At 49.1% G+C, this 14188-nt stretch overlaps 1 protein-coding gene across 1 annotated transcript; it reads right to left on the bottom strand.

The window, feature by feature from the left end:
* Positions 1-2058: 2058 nt before the first annotated feature.
* Positions 2059-12379, bottom strand: LOC135257808 (lipoprotein lipase-like). Its single transcript, XM_064340957.1, has 10 exons — positions 11698-12379; positions 9318-9493; positions 8147-8326; positions 7617-7728; positions 5961-6194; positions 4580-4822; positions 4157-4277; positions 3447-3629; positions 2826-2933; positions 2059-2195 (listed from the first exon to the last, which is right to left on the bottom strand). The coding sequence occupies exons 1-10, from the start codon at positions 11792-11794 to the stop codon at positions 2144-2146; spliced, it is 1506 nt and encodes a 501-aa protein (XP_064197027.1). The 5' UTR covers positions 11795-12379; the 3' UTR covers positions 2059-2143.
* Between the last annotated feature and the right edge of the window lie 1809 nt (positions 12380-14188).

Genomic DNA, 14188 nt, shown 5'->3' with positions numbered 1-14188 from the left:
AAATAACAATGCTCCTCACTCGGGGCCAAAGGTCACAGGAACTTCTCCACGCTGCTTCCTACAGGTCTCTTTAAAACGAGCTGATTAGTAACCAGAAACACCTGAATCCAAAATGGTGCCCCTGCTGGTTAACCCTTGAATCTAATACCCCCAAGAGCCCAGTATGAAATGGGTATGGAGATACTGGACATTGGTAGTCTTTGATACTCATTGGTGGATATTAAGACAGCATTTGATTGGTGGGGGGGGGTGTGGATATTAAGACAGCAGCTGATTGGTGCAGGGGGTTGGGGTGGATATTAAGACAGCAGCTGATTGGTGCAGGGGGTTGGGGTGGATATTAAGACAGCAGCTGATTGGTGCAGGCGGGGTGGGGTGGATATGGGGCTCGATGGGAGAGCGGGATGATTGACAGGCCTGGGCACAGACGGTTCAGAGCAGCACTGTGATGCTGTTAAAGGTGTAAAGGACAGGCAGAGCTCCCCAAACTAAATTCAAGATGAATTAAATACATTTTTTAAAAAACATTCTTTTGACCTGTGATTCAGGGGCAGGGCGACGTAGTGCTTCCGGGTCGCGGTTAGGTTTGACCCCGGCCGTGACCTCTGCTATCGCTGGTGGTCGTACCAGATCTTCAGACCAAACTCATGGAGATAGAGCCTAACAGCCAGAGCGCCGCTGCCGCTCAGAGCAGGCATCTGTGCACGCTTTTATGGAGGGAAGGGGGGGAGGGGGGGGTTTGTGAAACCGGAGGAGGACACCTGGCGCCGTGGTGACCTGTGTTGGCGGTTTCTTGCGTGACTGGGCTAGCGTGTGAGAAGGCCGGCCCGCTGCACGCGTGTGCGACGCGTGATTTAGCGTGTTCTCCGCTCGCTGCGCCGCACGCTCAGGTCATACACTGTCACACTGCCATCCTGCTAACTCTCCTCCTCTCCTTCAAGCCGCTTCTTTCGTCCTGTTTATTCATGTGGCGCGTGCACCACGTCCCACACGTGCAGCCGGGGCGCCGTGCCTCCTGAGCTATCGGGAAAGTCCCGGAGCGGGTCCCAGCAGAATTACGGGGATCACGTGTGAATTGAAGGGGTACTGAGAACATGATGTTCGCATGCACCCCCTTTCTGTTTTTGTTAAAACATGAAACGAGACTGTGGTCATTACTCAGAATCGCTGATCCATGGTTTTCTCCTGTTTATGTTCTTTAAAAAGGGTAATAATGCCCCCAGAGGTATCAGCTGTAAACCAAGATGGCGGGCTGCCCATTGCTCAACACCGAAGGTATATATAAAAAAAAAAATAAAAAAAATTTATATATATATATATATAATTTAAGGTGTAATCTTCAAGTTCAGTCAAATTCAATTCAGTTCAATTAAATTTTCTTTGATTTAGTTCAAGTCTGTTCTATTTAATGTGCCTTTGATTCAGGTCAGTGCAGTTCAATAATTAACTAAATTTAGGGACAAGAGACAGAACAGACACAAAATTAACGGTTGTTCTTATACATGTTATTTTATTACAGAAATACATGTGCCCACAGACTGGACAGGATGACCAGCACTGTGTGACAGCTGGCTTCAGAACTACCCATTAACCCTAATCTATAAAAAACACAAAGTCGTATCACGTTACTATTCAAACAGAAACAGGACGGAGTGTAGAACAGTGGGTAAGGAACTGGGCTTGTAACCGAAAGGTCGCAGGTTCGATTCCCGGGTAGGACACTGCCGTTGTACCCTTGAGCAAGGTACTTAACCGAAATTGCTTCAGTATATATCCAGCTGTATAAATGGATACGATGTAAAATGCTATGTAAAAAAGTTGTGTAAGTCGCTCTGGATAAGAGCGTCTGCTAAATGCCTGTAATGTAATGAAACAAAACAAAAAGAAGTAAAAAAAATACATGTTACATACTGCATAAATATACATGAGATAAACATTTATTCAGTTAAAAAACATTATTTAACTTCACGAACCTTCATGGAGCACCATCTGCATTAACCGAACAGCTGCTGGAATGGGACTGCTACTCACCCTCCACCCCCCCCCCCCGGCCTCAACAATCCCTGCCCCTTCAACGGTAACCGGGTCTCAGCCAATGAGCACTCTCCGTTTCTGATTCCCAGGATCCGGGGCGGGGCCAGAATTACTCTGCGCTCTGCTTGAACGAGCTGCCAATCATCTTCAGCCTGTGCAGCCTGCAAGCCAATCAGTCAATCAATCAATATATCAGTCATTAAACTAATCAGCCAATCAATCAATCAATCAGTCAATCAATCAATATATCAGTCATTAAACTAATCAGTCAATCAATCCATCAATCAGTCATTAAACCAGTCAACCAATCAATCAATAAATAAATCAAACTATCAATCATTAAACCAATAAATCTATAAATCAATCAAACAATAGTTATATAAATCAATAAATAAATCTGTAAATGAATCTATAAAATTGTTAACTATAAATTAATTAGTACATCGATAAATAAATATTAACCAATAATCAGCAAACGTTGTTATTGGTGTCCAGTGATGATACAGTAACTAAACACACAACAGCTGAATTTCCTCCATCTCAAGCCCCCCCCCCCCCCAAGATCGAGCCCCACCCTGCCCTGCCCCAGAACGACCCCCCGCTTCAGATTCAGCCCCTCCTTCCCCATTCAGATTGAGCCCCAACCCCCCCCCCACCCCAGATCGACCCCCCCCTTCAGACCGACTCCCCCAGCCCCCCCACCCCCCCCCCCCCCAGATCGAACCCCACCCCACCCACCCCAGGTCGACTCCTCCCTTCAGATCGAGTCGACTCCTCTGGGAGTGCTGTACCTCTCCTGTTTCAGGCTGGCTGGGTCCTCTTTGGATCTGATGAAGGTGACGTAGCCCCCTCCTCTGGAGAGGAAGACAAACTCCCCATCTTTGGCCCCGAACACCACCCTGGAGCGGAGGAGGAGAGGGTGCTCATCGCACATCACGGGGGTTCCAGCGGTAATGGGGTACAGGGGTACAGGGGTACAGGGTGCGAGACTGAGGGGTAGAGTCTGGGGGTATGGAGATACAGGGTGGGGTTTGGTGGATGGGGGTTGAGGAGTTTAGGGTAGAGTTCGGGTTTGAGGGTGATTTTTGGGGTGGGGTGTAAAGAGAGGTGGTGCATTGGGTTTTGGGTTTAGAGTTTGGGGATGTAGAGGTCCAGGGTGCAGATTTGGGGGGTGGGTGTGGGGATTTGTGGGTGGAGTTTGGCGTTCAGGGTTTGGGGATATGGAGGTTCAGGGTGCAGATTTGGGGGGGTGGGGATTGAGGATTTGGGGGTGCAGTTTGGGGTCCAGGGTGCAGATCTGGGGGGACGGGAGGGGAGGGGGTTGAGGATTTGGGGGTGCAGTTTGGGGTCCAGGGTGCAGATTTGGGAGGATGGGTGGGGATTGAGGATTTGGGGGTGCAGTTTGGGCTGACCTGGCCTGTGTCTCCCCAGCTTTGACGCGTAGCCGGCGGGCGTAGAATGGGCTCAGCCCGGGGTGCTCCCAGAACTTGAAGACGTAGTCCTTCACCCACTGCAGCTCCACCCGCAGCAGCTCCCCCACCTCCACGTCCGACGTCACCAGGAAGGACGCCGTGCTGTTCCCCTGCATGGTGGGCCTACCGGGGGTCCAGGCATAAAGAGTCAAACGCCTATCAGCTGCCCCACACAACACCGCACTGTTCCCCTGCATGGTGGGCCTACCAGGGTCCAGGCATAAAGAGTCAAACGCCTATCAGCTGCCCCACACAACACCGCGCTGTTCCCCTGCATGATGGGCCTACGAGGGTCCAGGCATAAAGAGTCAAACGCCTATCAGCTGCCCCACACAACACCGCACTGTTCCCCTGCATGGTGGGCCTACCGGGGGTCCAGGCATAAAGAGTCAAACGCCTATCAGCTTCCACACCCCCAGCTCACCCACAAACGAGTGGGGAAATCAGTCTTGATCCATCATGAGGAAAACTGGCCATTCAGCCCATCCAGGCCTGGAACTGAACACCTAAAGTGTCTCTATATCTGGAACTGAACACCAAAGGGTCTCTACACCTGGAACTGAACACCCAGAGGGTCTCTTTACCTGGAACTGAGCACACACACAGACACACACACGAACGGTGTTGCCATGGGAGGTGCGGACACTCACAGGATGAGGCTAATGCCTTCCTTCTCTCCCAGAGTCCCGAAGAGAGACACCTTCAGTGGCTGGTCCCTGAAGGTCACATCGTCCTGGCTGAAGAAATGTACTTTCACCTGGAAGTGAAAAACTGACAGAGTCAGAGAGAGAGGGGGAGAGACGGTGGGGGAGAGAAAGAGAGAGAGAGAGAGAAATAAACATGAAAATCAGACCACTGGGCCACCAGCCAAAACACTAAAAGAAAAACTCTATAGCAATGGCAATACAGCCATCTTTTGTCCCCTTGTCATTTTATGTGTTTGCAATCTTTTCTTTCGCAGATTATCAGAAGCGCAGGGTTCTATGTGTCTGTGAAGCTCAGTGTTGCCACGGTGACGTTCTGACTGACAGCCGGGCTCACCTTTGTAGGGCATGACCCCGCCCTCGGCTCACCTTTGTAGGGCATGACCCCGCGGGTGTGCAGGTACATGGTGAGGCTCCGGCGGGTGCGGACCGGCCGGGCGCCGTAGCCCAGCTTGGCGCAGCGGTTGCCACGGCAGCTGAGACACAGGCCGCGGCTGAAGGTCTCCCTGGAGCTGCAGAGGAACGCCGTGCTCTGCTGCTCGGAGTTCAGCAGCGAGTCGACAAACAGGAGCACTGAGCGCTCATGGGAACACTTCATTAACTGATTCACATCTGCAGAGAGAGGGAGAGAGGGAGAGGGGGAGGGGGAGAGAGGGGGGGGGGGGGGGAGGGAGGGGAGGGGAGGGGAGAGAGGGAAGGGAGGAGGGAGGAGGGAGAGAGGGAATGGAGGCAGAAAGAGGGAGAGAGGGGGAGAGAGATGGATGGAGAGAAAGAGAGGAAGCGAGGGAGGGACGGAGAGGAGGGAGGGGAGGTGAGAGGGGGAGAGGGAGAAGGGAAGTAAGAGAGACAAAGAGAGAGAAGCCATGAATTAAACTGTGCACTTCACAACTGACAGAGAAATGAGCCCTGCTTGATCTGCACACTGTTCTGCCTCACACTGCAGCCCTGAGCACTCCTCACACTGCAGCCCTGAGCACTCCTCACACTGCAGCCCTGAGCACTCCTCACACTGCAGCCCTGAGCACTCCTCACACTGCAGCCCTGAGCACTCCTCACACTGCAGCTCTGAGCACTCCTCACACTGCAGCTCTGAGCACTCCTCACACTGCAGCCCTGAGCACTCCTCACACTGCAGCCCTGAGCACTCCTCACACTGCAGCCGAGCACTCCTCCACTGCGCCCTGAGCACCTCCTCACACTGCAGCTCTGAGCACTCCTCACACTGCAGTCCCTGAGCACTCCTCACACTGCAGCCCTGAGCATCCTCCACTCGACACTGCAGCCCTGAGCACTCCTCACACTGCCAGCGCTCTGAGCACTCCTCATTATCACACTGCAGCCCTGAGCACTCCTCACACTGCAGCTCTGAGCACTCCTCACACTGCAGCTCCTGAGGCATCCTCACAGCTGCAGACCTGAGCACTCCTCACACTGCAGCTCCCTGAGCACTCCTCACACTGCAGCTCTGAGCACTACACCTCACACTGGCAGCCCACTGAGCACTCCTCACACGCTGAGCCAGCGGCCCGGATGCACTTGCACTCACACTGCAGCCCTAGCAGACACTCCTCACACTGAGCTGAGTCGCGCTGGCTTGCAGTGAGACCCACGCAGTGAGCATATGGTCGACCACTCTTGATGCCTACATGAGCAGATCATAATCAGCCAGGACGCGTGAGGAGTGGTGGCGCTGCAGTGTGGGGAGGAAGAGGAGGAGGAGGGGGCTGGGATGAAGGTGGCGGAAGCTCACTCTGGATGCCGGACATGGCGATCTTCAGCATGGCGCTTTGTAGATCGCAGCCGGGCTGGGACGTCCCGCCGTTGGGGTAGATGTCCACGTGCCCCACGGGCCGCTGGATCCCGATGCTGCGCCCGGGGGACCCCCTCGTGTTCGTGTGCAGGACGTCCACAAATTCGGCATCATCCGGGGAGAGGGAGCTCTGCGCGTCAGCATGCTCGAACCCCGGGCCAGCGGGGTCCAGACCTGGCAACAGGGCACAGAGAAGAGGGCATCGCAACCATGGAAACAGAATCGCAACCATGGAAACAGTGTCTAAAGGCATGGAAACAGCATCGCAACCATGGACACAGTGTCTAAAGCCATGGAAACAGCATCACAATCACGGAAACAGTGTCTACAATTAGGCTGGCTCACATGCTAAATCAGAAGCACTTAACAAGCAGAGCAACCAGCATGTGTTAATACTTTCAAGTTCCCCCCAAAATTGGGGACAGGTGAAATATATACTTACGTGTTATGTCAATACAACGTTACGCACGGACTAATTCCAAAGCGACGGGAGAACAGTCCAGGTCCAGCGCTCCCGTTCTCCACGTGCGCACAGGCACCCGTACTCCAGTAAAGCCTGTTTCTGCAAGCAGCCTCGCAAAGCTACCTGTACCTGCCCACGCCACACTGTTCAAATCTGATGGGTTAATCGCAGTTTTATTTAGTAAGGCTGTCTGAATTCACCCGGCCAGACTGAATACAGGGGTGTATTTTTGTATGTCTTTTGGTTTTATTTCCCCCCTGGCGATCTGATATATTCGTAAAACAGTTGTCATAATTATTGTAAGGATTGCGCATTTCACTTCTAAAAACTTGAAGACAGAAAACAGACGCTGGCCGGTTAAGCAGGTAGGCAGTCGAGCACATGTTAGTAACTTCCACTCATAAACGAGTTATATCGATAACCGTTAGCGTATGGTCAGTGCAAACTAAGCAGTGCAAAGCCTGCTCTCGTGTCGCTGTACTGTGTTCAGCCCTGCTGCCGTTAGGTGCTGAGTAGCTGTAGCTGATTAAGCCAGTGGCCAGGGAAAGCTCGGGCTCATGTCTGTTGCGTGCTGAACAGCTGCATTTTCTGTTAAATCTGTGCAATCGATATCACGCCGCAGTTGCATTCTGGAATGGATGTCTTGTATTTCCTTTATGGGTTCATTGAATGTTTAGCTAGGGTTAACAAAGATACTAATGTTTTAATTTAGTTTGCCAGCTAGGTAGCTAGAAGGTTAGCAAGGCTTAAAAGAGCTTCTTGCATGCGCAAAAGTTGCATTAGCTGTTATATATGTATTGAATGTGTGCCCTCTCGGTGAAGCCAAAAACACATTTCCAAAGTGGTCTGTGAAGGGTAGTCTGATCTTATCTCATTTTTTCTAACTTTAAATGATCTAATCTTGTATACTGACCACTGTACAGACTGCAGTACCACGATTGGCCGCTGGCCTGTGCCTGTGCTGCAGTGATTGGTGGTTGTGTAGTTCTAGCACAGTGGTTGGCTGCTCTACTGTGCCTGTGGTGCAGTGATTGTTGGTTGTGTAAATCGTGCACAGTGATTGGCCACTGGCCTGCAGCTGTGGTGCAGTGATTGGTGGTTGTGTAATTCTAGCGCAGTGATTGGCTGCTGACCTGTGATCCTGTAGACCTTTTTTTTGGAGAGATCTCCAGCGATGCCGGCCACGTGGGCCCCCAGACTGTACCCCAGCAGGTGCACCATCTCCAGGGGGTACTGTAGCTCCACCTACAGGTGCAGATCCAGCACAGCAACATCACTTCTTCCTGACTTATTAAAGCAAAAAAAAATCTCCATTTATATATAAACAAAAAGCTTTTCCTGCCTGTGTCGCTTAAATGTACCCCAAAACAAAATCGTTTACATTCACCCCACTCTCGTACTGGGAACAATTCAGGCCTCGCTCTTACATTGGGGGTCATTCCCAAACGACCGCACAAGCGACGAGAGGTCAGCTTAGTGATTGGTTCTTGGAATGGACTTTGCAGGCTGCTGTACAGTGATTGGTTGTTGGAATGGATTTTACAGACTACTGTACAGCAATTTGTTGTTGGACTGGATTTTGCAGGCTGCTGTACAGTGATTGGTCGTTGGAATGGATTTTACAGACTGCTGTACAGTGATTGGTTGCTGGTGGCGTGCTCACCTCCATCCAGTTGATGAACTTGGCGACGTCGCGGCCCACCAGCTTGGTGTTGGCGGCGGAGGTGGGGTAGTGCTGACGGGCTCGGTCCAGCCAGTCCACCACCAGCACGTTAGCGTGGGGCTCCCGCTCGTACAGAGCCTGCACCAGCATGGACACCCAGCTCTCAAACATCCCCGTTACCTGCAGCACAGCCGCCATGTTACAGCCTGCACTTTACCGCCATGTTACAGCCTCCACCAGCATAGCCGCCATGTTACAGCCTCCGTCAGCACAGCCGCCATGTTACAGTCTGCACCAGCACAGCCGCCATGTTACAGCCTGCACCAGCACAGCCGCCATGTTACAGCCTCCACCAGCACAGCCGCCATGTTACAGCCTCCATCAGCACAGCCGCCATGTTACAGCCTGCACCAGCACAGCCGCCATGATACAGCCTGCACCAGCACAGCCGCCATGTTACAGCCTGCACCAGCACAGCCGCCATGTTACAGCCTCCACCAGCACAGCCGCCATGTTACAGCCTGCACCAGCACAGCCGCCATGTTACAGCCTCCATCAGCACAGCCGCCATGTTACAGCCTGCACCAGCACAGCCGCCATGTTACAGCCTGCACCAGCACAGCCGCCATGTTACAGCCTCACCAGCACAGCCGCCATGTTACAGCCTGCACCAGCACAGCCGCCATGTTACAGCCTGCACCAGCACAGCCACCATGTTACAGCCTCCACTTTACCGCCATGTTACAGCCTGCACCAGCACAGCCGCCATGTTACAGCCTGCACCAGCACAGCCGCCATGTTACAGCCTTCTTCCTTCCAAGTTGCCCATAAACTTAACTGAAAACTGAAAGAAAGCCACATATTTTTTAACTGGTGAAAAAGAGGAGGCAGGGGCATGGACACCCCCTCTGACACATACATATACAGGCAGACACGCCCACACGCACATACACACACAGACACACACACACACACACCCACACACACGCACACACACACACACACACACACACACACACACACAGATTCACTCAGATACTAACCCCCCAGGTCCTGCTCTGTCTTATCTCCAGGCTATGCTGGCTGAGCTCTTTGAAGCTTCCTATGGCTGAGAACGGCTCACTGGTGAACTTCAGTGTAATGAGTGAGTTAACAGCGAGGGGATTTTCACCGTCCAGCCGTGAATTATCATGAAGGTCCGTGCGTGGGCGTGGAACTGGCACTCGTGGGCGGTGTGCGGGTGACCAGGTACCAGGTAGCACAGGTCCTCATCTGGACCGTCACAGGTGCGCAGGGAGAACTTCGATTGGATGTCGCTGTAGTCCCTCAGCCAGTCTGTGCCGTTGCCTGGAAGTGCAAAAAATATGGGTGACAAATGTTTTAAAAAAAGATGTATGATTTACTGGTCATTTTGTCTCGTTTGACTGTATATGGAAGCAGTGCCTGGTCCTGCCGTGCCTGCTTCACTTTCTCCAGCCGAGAGATGAGTTGTGTGAGTCACACTGAATTGTGCACAGAATATAAGTCATATGTTGTGTGTTACCTTTTGGGTTCGTTTAGGTTAGTTTGAACTTTACTTATCCCGGAAGGCAAATTCGCTTATCACCTTGGCCATGAAATAATAAATAATGCTCACATTCAAAAGAAGGAAAAAAGCAGACAAGCATTTTGCGTCATTTGAATTTACTGAAAGGATAGCCCCTTGAGATGTGGCATCTCATTTTCAAGGGGTCCTTCTGGAGTAATTATACACTTGAAAAGCATTGATCTTCCTAAAATTTATAAAGCACTGAAGTTATGAATAAGTAACTAAATACACATTTTTACGGCTTAAGGGGAAGTTGTGACAGGGCATGTATCAGGTACGGGATACCAGCTAAACTCTAATGACCTGAGGTGGCCTCCAGATTTGTGCTTGGATAGTGCAATACTGCCCTCTATTGGTAATAAATAATATGAAGCGGCAGAACAAGGCCAGCACATCTCCAGCCGCTGCACCGTCCGGGAGAAATGACTGATCGACTAGTCTGACTCACAGGATGTAGACTGTGCGTATGAGCCTGCCATTGGCCGACTATTTCAGTCGGAATTCTCCTCCCCTTCCGGTATCTGCATGTTGCCATTTTCAGGGGCTCCGTTGCTAAACCCTGCAGTCAAGGAAGGTAGCTGCAGTGTACGCCGAGCAAGATCCAGACACGGACGTGAAAACAGCTGCTCCCCGACACTACTCTGCAAGGGCACCATCACTGCATCCTGGGCTTAGCGCCGCCCAAGACGACTGTGATTGGTTTAAAGAAATACAAACAAGCCAGAGCGGTTTTTTTCACCTGTAGGGGAATGATAATGGGTTGAGCCAGACCTTTCTCCAGCGCTGGCACGGCGCTGAAAAGAAGTGTGGAGATGGGTCTGGCTACGCGAGACTGCTGATCCACGGCGCTGAAACGAAGTGTGGAGATGGGTCTGGCTACGCGAGACTGCTGATCGACGGACACAGGTATTCTGTTATTCAGCCGCTTTATTTAACTTCATTATTTTCATTCAGTTTCTTTATTTTATTTTGGCTACTCGTAAAGTCATTAATAGCTGCTGCCTGGCTTGTCTTCAACCTTCCCAGGTTCTCTCACATCACTCCCATGCTGAGGTCACTCCACTGGCTACCGGTCGCTGCCAGGATCAGATTCAAAGTCCTGACCCTCGCCTACACTGCAGCCAACAGGACAGTCCCCACCTACTTATAGGACATGATTCAATCCTACACGCCAGCTCGACCACTCTGCCCTGCGCCTTGCACCCCCTGCCATCCGGGTAAAGGGTTCTCGCTCGTCCCTACCATGGAGCTTCTCCACCCTAGCTCCCCAGTGGTGGAACAAACTCCCTGTTCCTCTACGAACCACTCCCTCATTGCCCATCTTCAGCCGTGGCCTGAAGACTCATCTCTTCAGACTATACCTGGACTAACTATAACCACTCTGCAGGGCACTCCCAATCTGGGATCATTTTGATCACTGAAATCCCTCTCCTTTGTTCCTGTAGCACATTCATGTTACACATCTACCTCCTGTGCCACTTTCTTCCTACATGTACCTCCATCCAGCACTTATATTGTACTTTGTATCATTATCTTGATGTTGTAGCTTGTCATGCCTCCTGGTTTGACTTAGCTTAGGCTAGGTCAGAGAGTAATATTTACTGTGTGAACTGGACGTAATGTGTTCATGGTTATGAATAACTGTACAAAATGAGCATTGTACCTTATCGGACCTGTGTTTTGTAGTTCCAGTGACCTTCTGTATGCACTTACTGTACGTCACTTTGAATAAAAGCATCTCCCAAATAAATGTAATGCAATAGAAATGGTAGCTTCCCACATTAACGAGGTCAACCTCAGGCTGACTGAGCCGCTCTGGCAGTGTTAACGTTTAACCGCTCGAGGGCGTACAAATCAAGAAACCCGTTGTAGTTACAGCCTTCGAATCGCGCTTTTGCACAGTAATAATCTGCTCTGAACTGTGACGTCGCCCAAATCTTATAAAGTGTAATCATGTACTTACTGAATGAAGTTTCATCAGTGGCGGTTGTTGAAAAACGTGCGCACATTTTTACAAAATAAATTGAAATGATAAGCGTCCCGATGTTTGCTTTGCCCATATTACAATTTCCCAGCAGGCGCAAAATTAAAAAAAAATTTAAAAAGTCACTTCGGTGATGATCCAAATGCTGAAATTTTGAGTGAAGTCTGCTGTAAGAAAAAATACTCTTGATCTTAAAAGAACATTAAAAGTCCAGAATTAAAATTGGAATGGAATTCATCTGTAATGGTTTTGTAATTGTTACCTAAATTGTGGTTTTGTTCATTTTATTTTTTATAATTCTTACAAAATGAAAATAGATTTAATTAAGCTCTTTAAAAACCTAAGCGCTCTATCGCGTCCCCTAAATTCTTCCCCACACGGGCTTCCAAATGTGGTTTTATGCTAAACCTGAAGCTTCATGCAAACTACTCACTGTTTATTGGTCCGAGGCACGTGGCTTGGGAGTCCACGTACCTTCTCTAGAAAAAAATGTTGAGTCAAGAAAACCCACGCGCTTTTCCGAACCATTACCAGTTTTATTTACCCACTGCGTGCGGGTCCCGCTTCATTTACAAGTTCAGTCAGTATGATGACACACAAAGCCAGTATGAACACAGCCTGCGTGTGCCTTGTAGTGTAATTCTTTTGGAACTGGCTTCCAGTCTTTAAAAAATGAATTTTTTTATTAAAAAACAAAGAATTGCATTAAAAGAGGTGTACCCCGTGTGGGATTAACTGTAGAATTTCTTTTAGTATATCTGTGGATATTCTGTTGATATTAAACATGCAGGCTAATGTGTGTGTGTGTATATATATATATATATATATATATAGAAGCTGCGTAATAATGCATATATATAATATATTCATAAGTATGCATGTTCTTCTTTTTATTATTATTATTATTATTAGCCTACTGTTCGCAAATATTTAATAATATGTCCAAATGTGTTCTTAGCGGGGAATTTAAGGGCTCTTGTGTTTGTTTTTACGTGCGTTAACTGTGCACTGTTTACGAAAGCTTTTGTCCTCCCTGGCTAGTAGGAGCGTTTTTGCGATAAAAAAAAAACCTTGATGAATTTTGAATCATAACGATACAATCTCTGAATAATTGATTAACTGTAAACCCTTATAGAAGAGGACAGCAAAGGGAATTGTAAGTGTTTGTAACCGGGGCAGACGGTGAAAAAAAACGACACTACGCAGCAGAAATGACCGTAGCCTAATATTTCATCTAATATTCAGCCGCGGATCTTGGCCCTCCGTCACACGCGTGGGTATCCATGTTTAGGTCATGTTCTCTATGCCATGCGCAGCTGGACCACCTTTCACGCTTCAATAACTCTGGCGTTGCGCAGTTATTGGTCCCCGGAGTCCCATCGCACGTGAACGTGCCTTCTACAGGCCATTGCCTCCGCAAGTCTTGCGTTCAGTGGGTAATGCATTATGGAGGTTTAGATGAAGGACGGGGGCGTATAGCTGAACTCCACAGAGCACTCCGGCCCATATATATTGTCTTCGTTTTCATTTGTACATCGTAAGTCTTATTTACATTATATATGAACAAATCTGCCGGAGGCCCCAATCCCAGAAATAGAAACACCGGTTGAGTAACAAAGGACATTAGAATTCCAAGAAAACGGTCAAATCAATCCACATGCGTCTCCAAACGCCGACCTCTCTCTCTCTCTCTCTCTCTCTAGAATCACAATTTCTTACGCCGTACTTCACAGAGACCTCTATTTTCATTACTCGGTTGACATATGTTATGTCCATATGTCCAAAACACATGGCAGGGTTATATATAAACAAATTCTGTTCATAACAGGGATATGTTTCAGTCGTGTTGGCGATTTCCTCTCACGTGACCAATGGGAATCATAAGGCTTGAAGGCTCGTGCGTCACTGTTATTGTGTGAGACACATTGTCCGTGTCTGGCTGCTGTTAGGACACATTCCTTTCTATCCAATCGCAAATCGCGTGTTGTCCGTTCATCCAAACCGACCAATTGAGTGAAGGAAGGGACTCCCCGCCCATCAACCGCCCCCTTTTCCTCAAAAAATGTGTTCTTTTAAAGACTGTTTCTTTTTGTTGAAGATACACAATTCTAAGAAGTTACGGACCCTTTCTGGGGAGAATTTCTCCGAATTGGAGAGAGGTGGAAACACTGAGCTTCTCCCTCCTTTATGAACAATTCCTATATTTATCCAGAGAAAGTTACAGTTAAGAAATAAAAAAAACTTAATTCCAATGTATACAGCTGAATAGGTACTGAAGGAATTAGATTAAAAACCCAACGGTGCTTAATGATGCAACTATAGCACTATAGCAGAAATCAAACCTGCAACTTCTCAACCTCTAAACATTACTTTACCTTAACCAGTAATACTGCACTGTCTCTCTCTAATTAGACTGGGATATATTTACAGTAAGAAATGCATCTTCATATCAGTGCAAACTGCACCCTTA

This window comes from Anguilla rostrata, chromosome 6, assembly GCF_018555375.3.
Source record: "Anguilla rostrata isolate EN2019 chromosome 6, ASM1855537v3, whole genome shotgun sequence".
In the NCBI taxonomy this organism is placed as follows: domain Eukaryota; kingdom Metazoa; phylum Chordata; class Actinopteri; order Anguilliformes; family Anguillidae; genus Anguilla; species Anguilla rostrata.
The sequence above is the reverse complement of the archived record's forward strand: the minus strand, read 5'-3'. Positions and strand labels throughout refer to the sequence as shown.

Coding starts and splice junctions, on each gene's coding strand:
- LOC135257808 (XM_064340957.1), bottom strand. CDS start 11,794: ATGGGCAAAGCAAACATCGGGACGCTTATCATTTCAATTTATTTTGTA. Junction 9,494..11,697: donor CACTGATGAAACTTCATTCA/GTAAGTACATGA, acceptor TTGCACTTCCAG/GCAACGGCACAGACTGGCTG. Junction 4,278..4,579: donor CGGGGTCATGCCCTACAAAG/GTGAGCCGAGGG, acceptor TGACTCTGTCAG/TTTTTCACTTCCAGGTGAAA.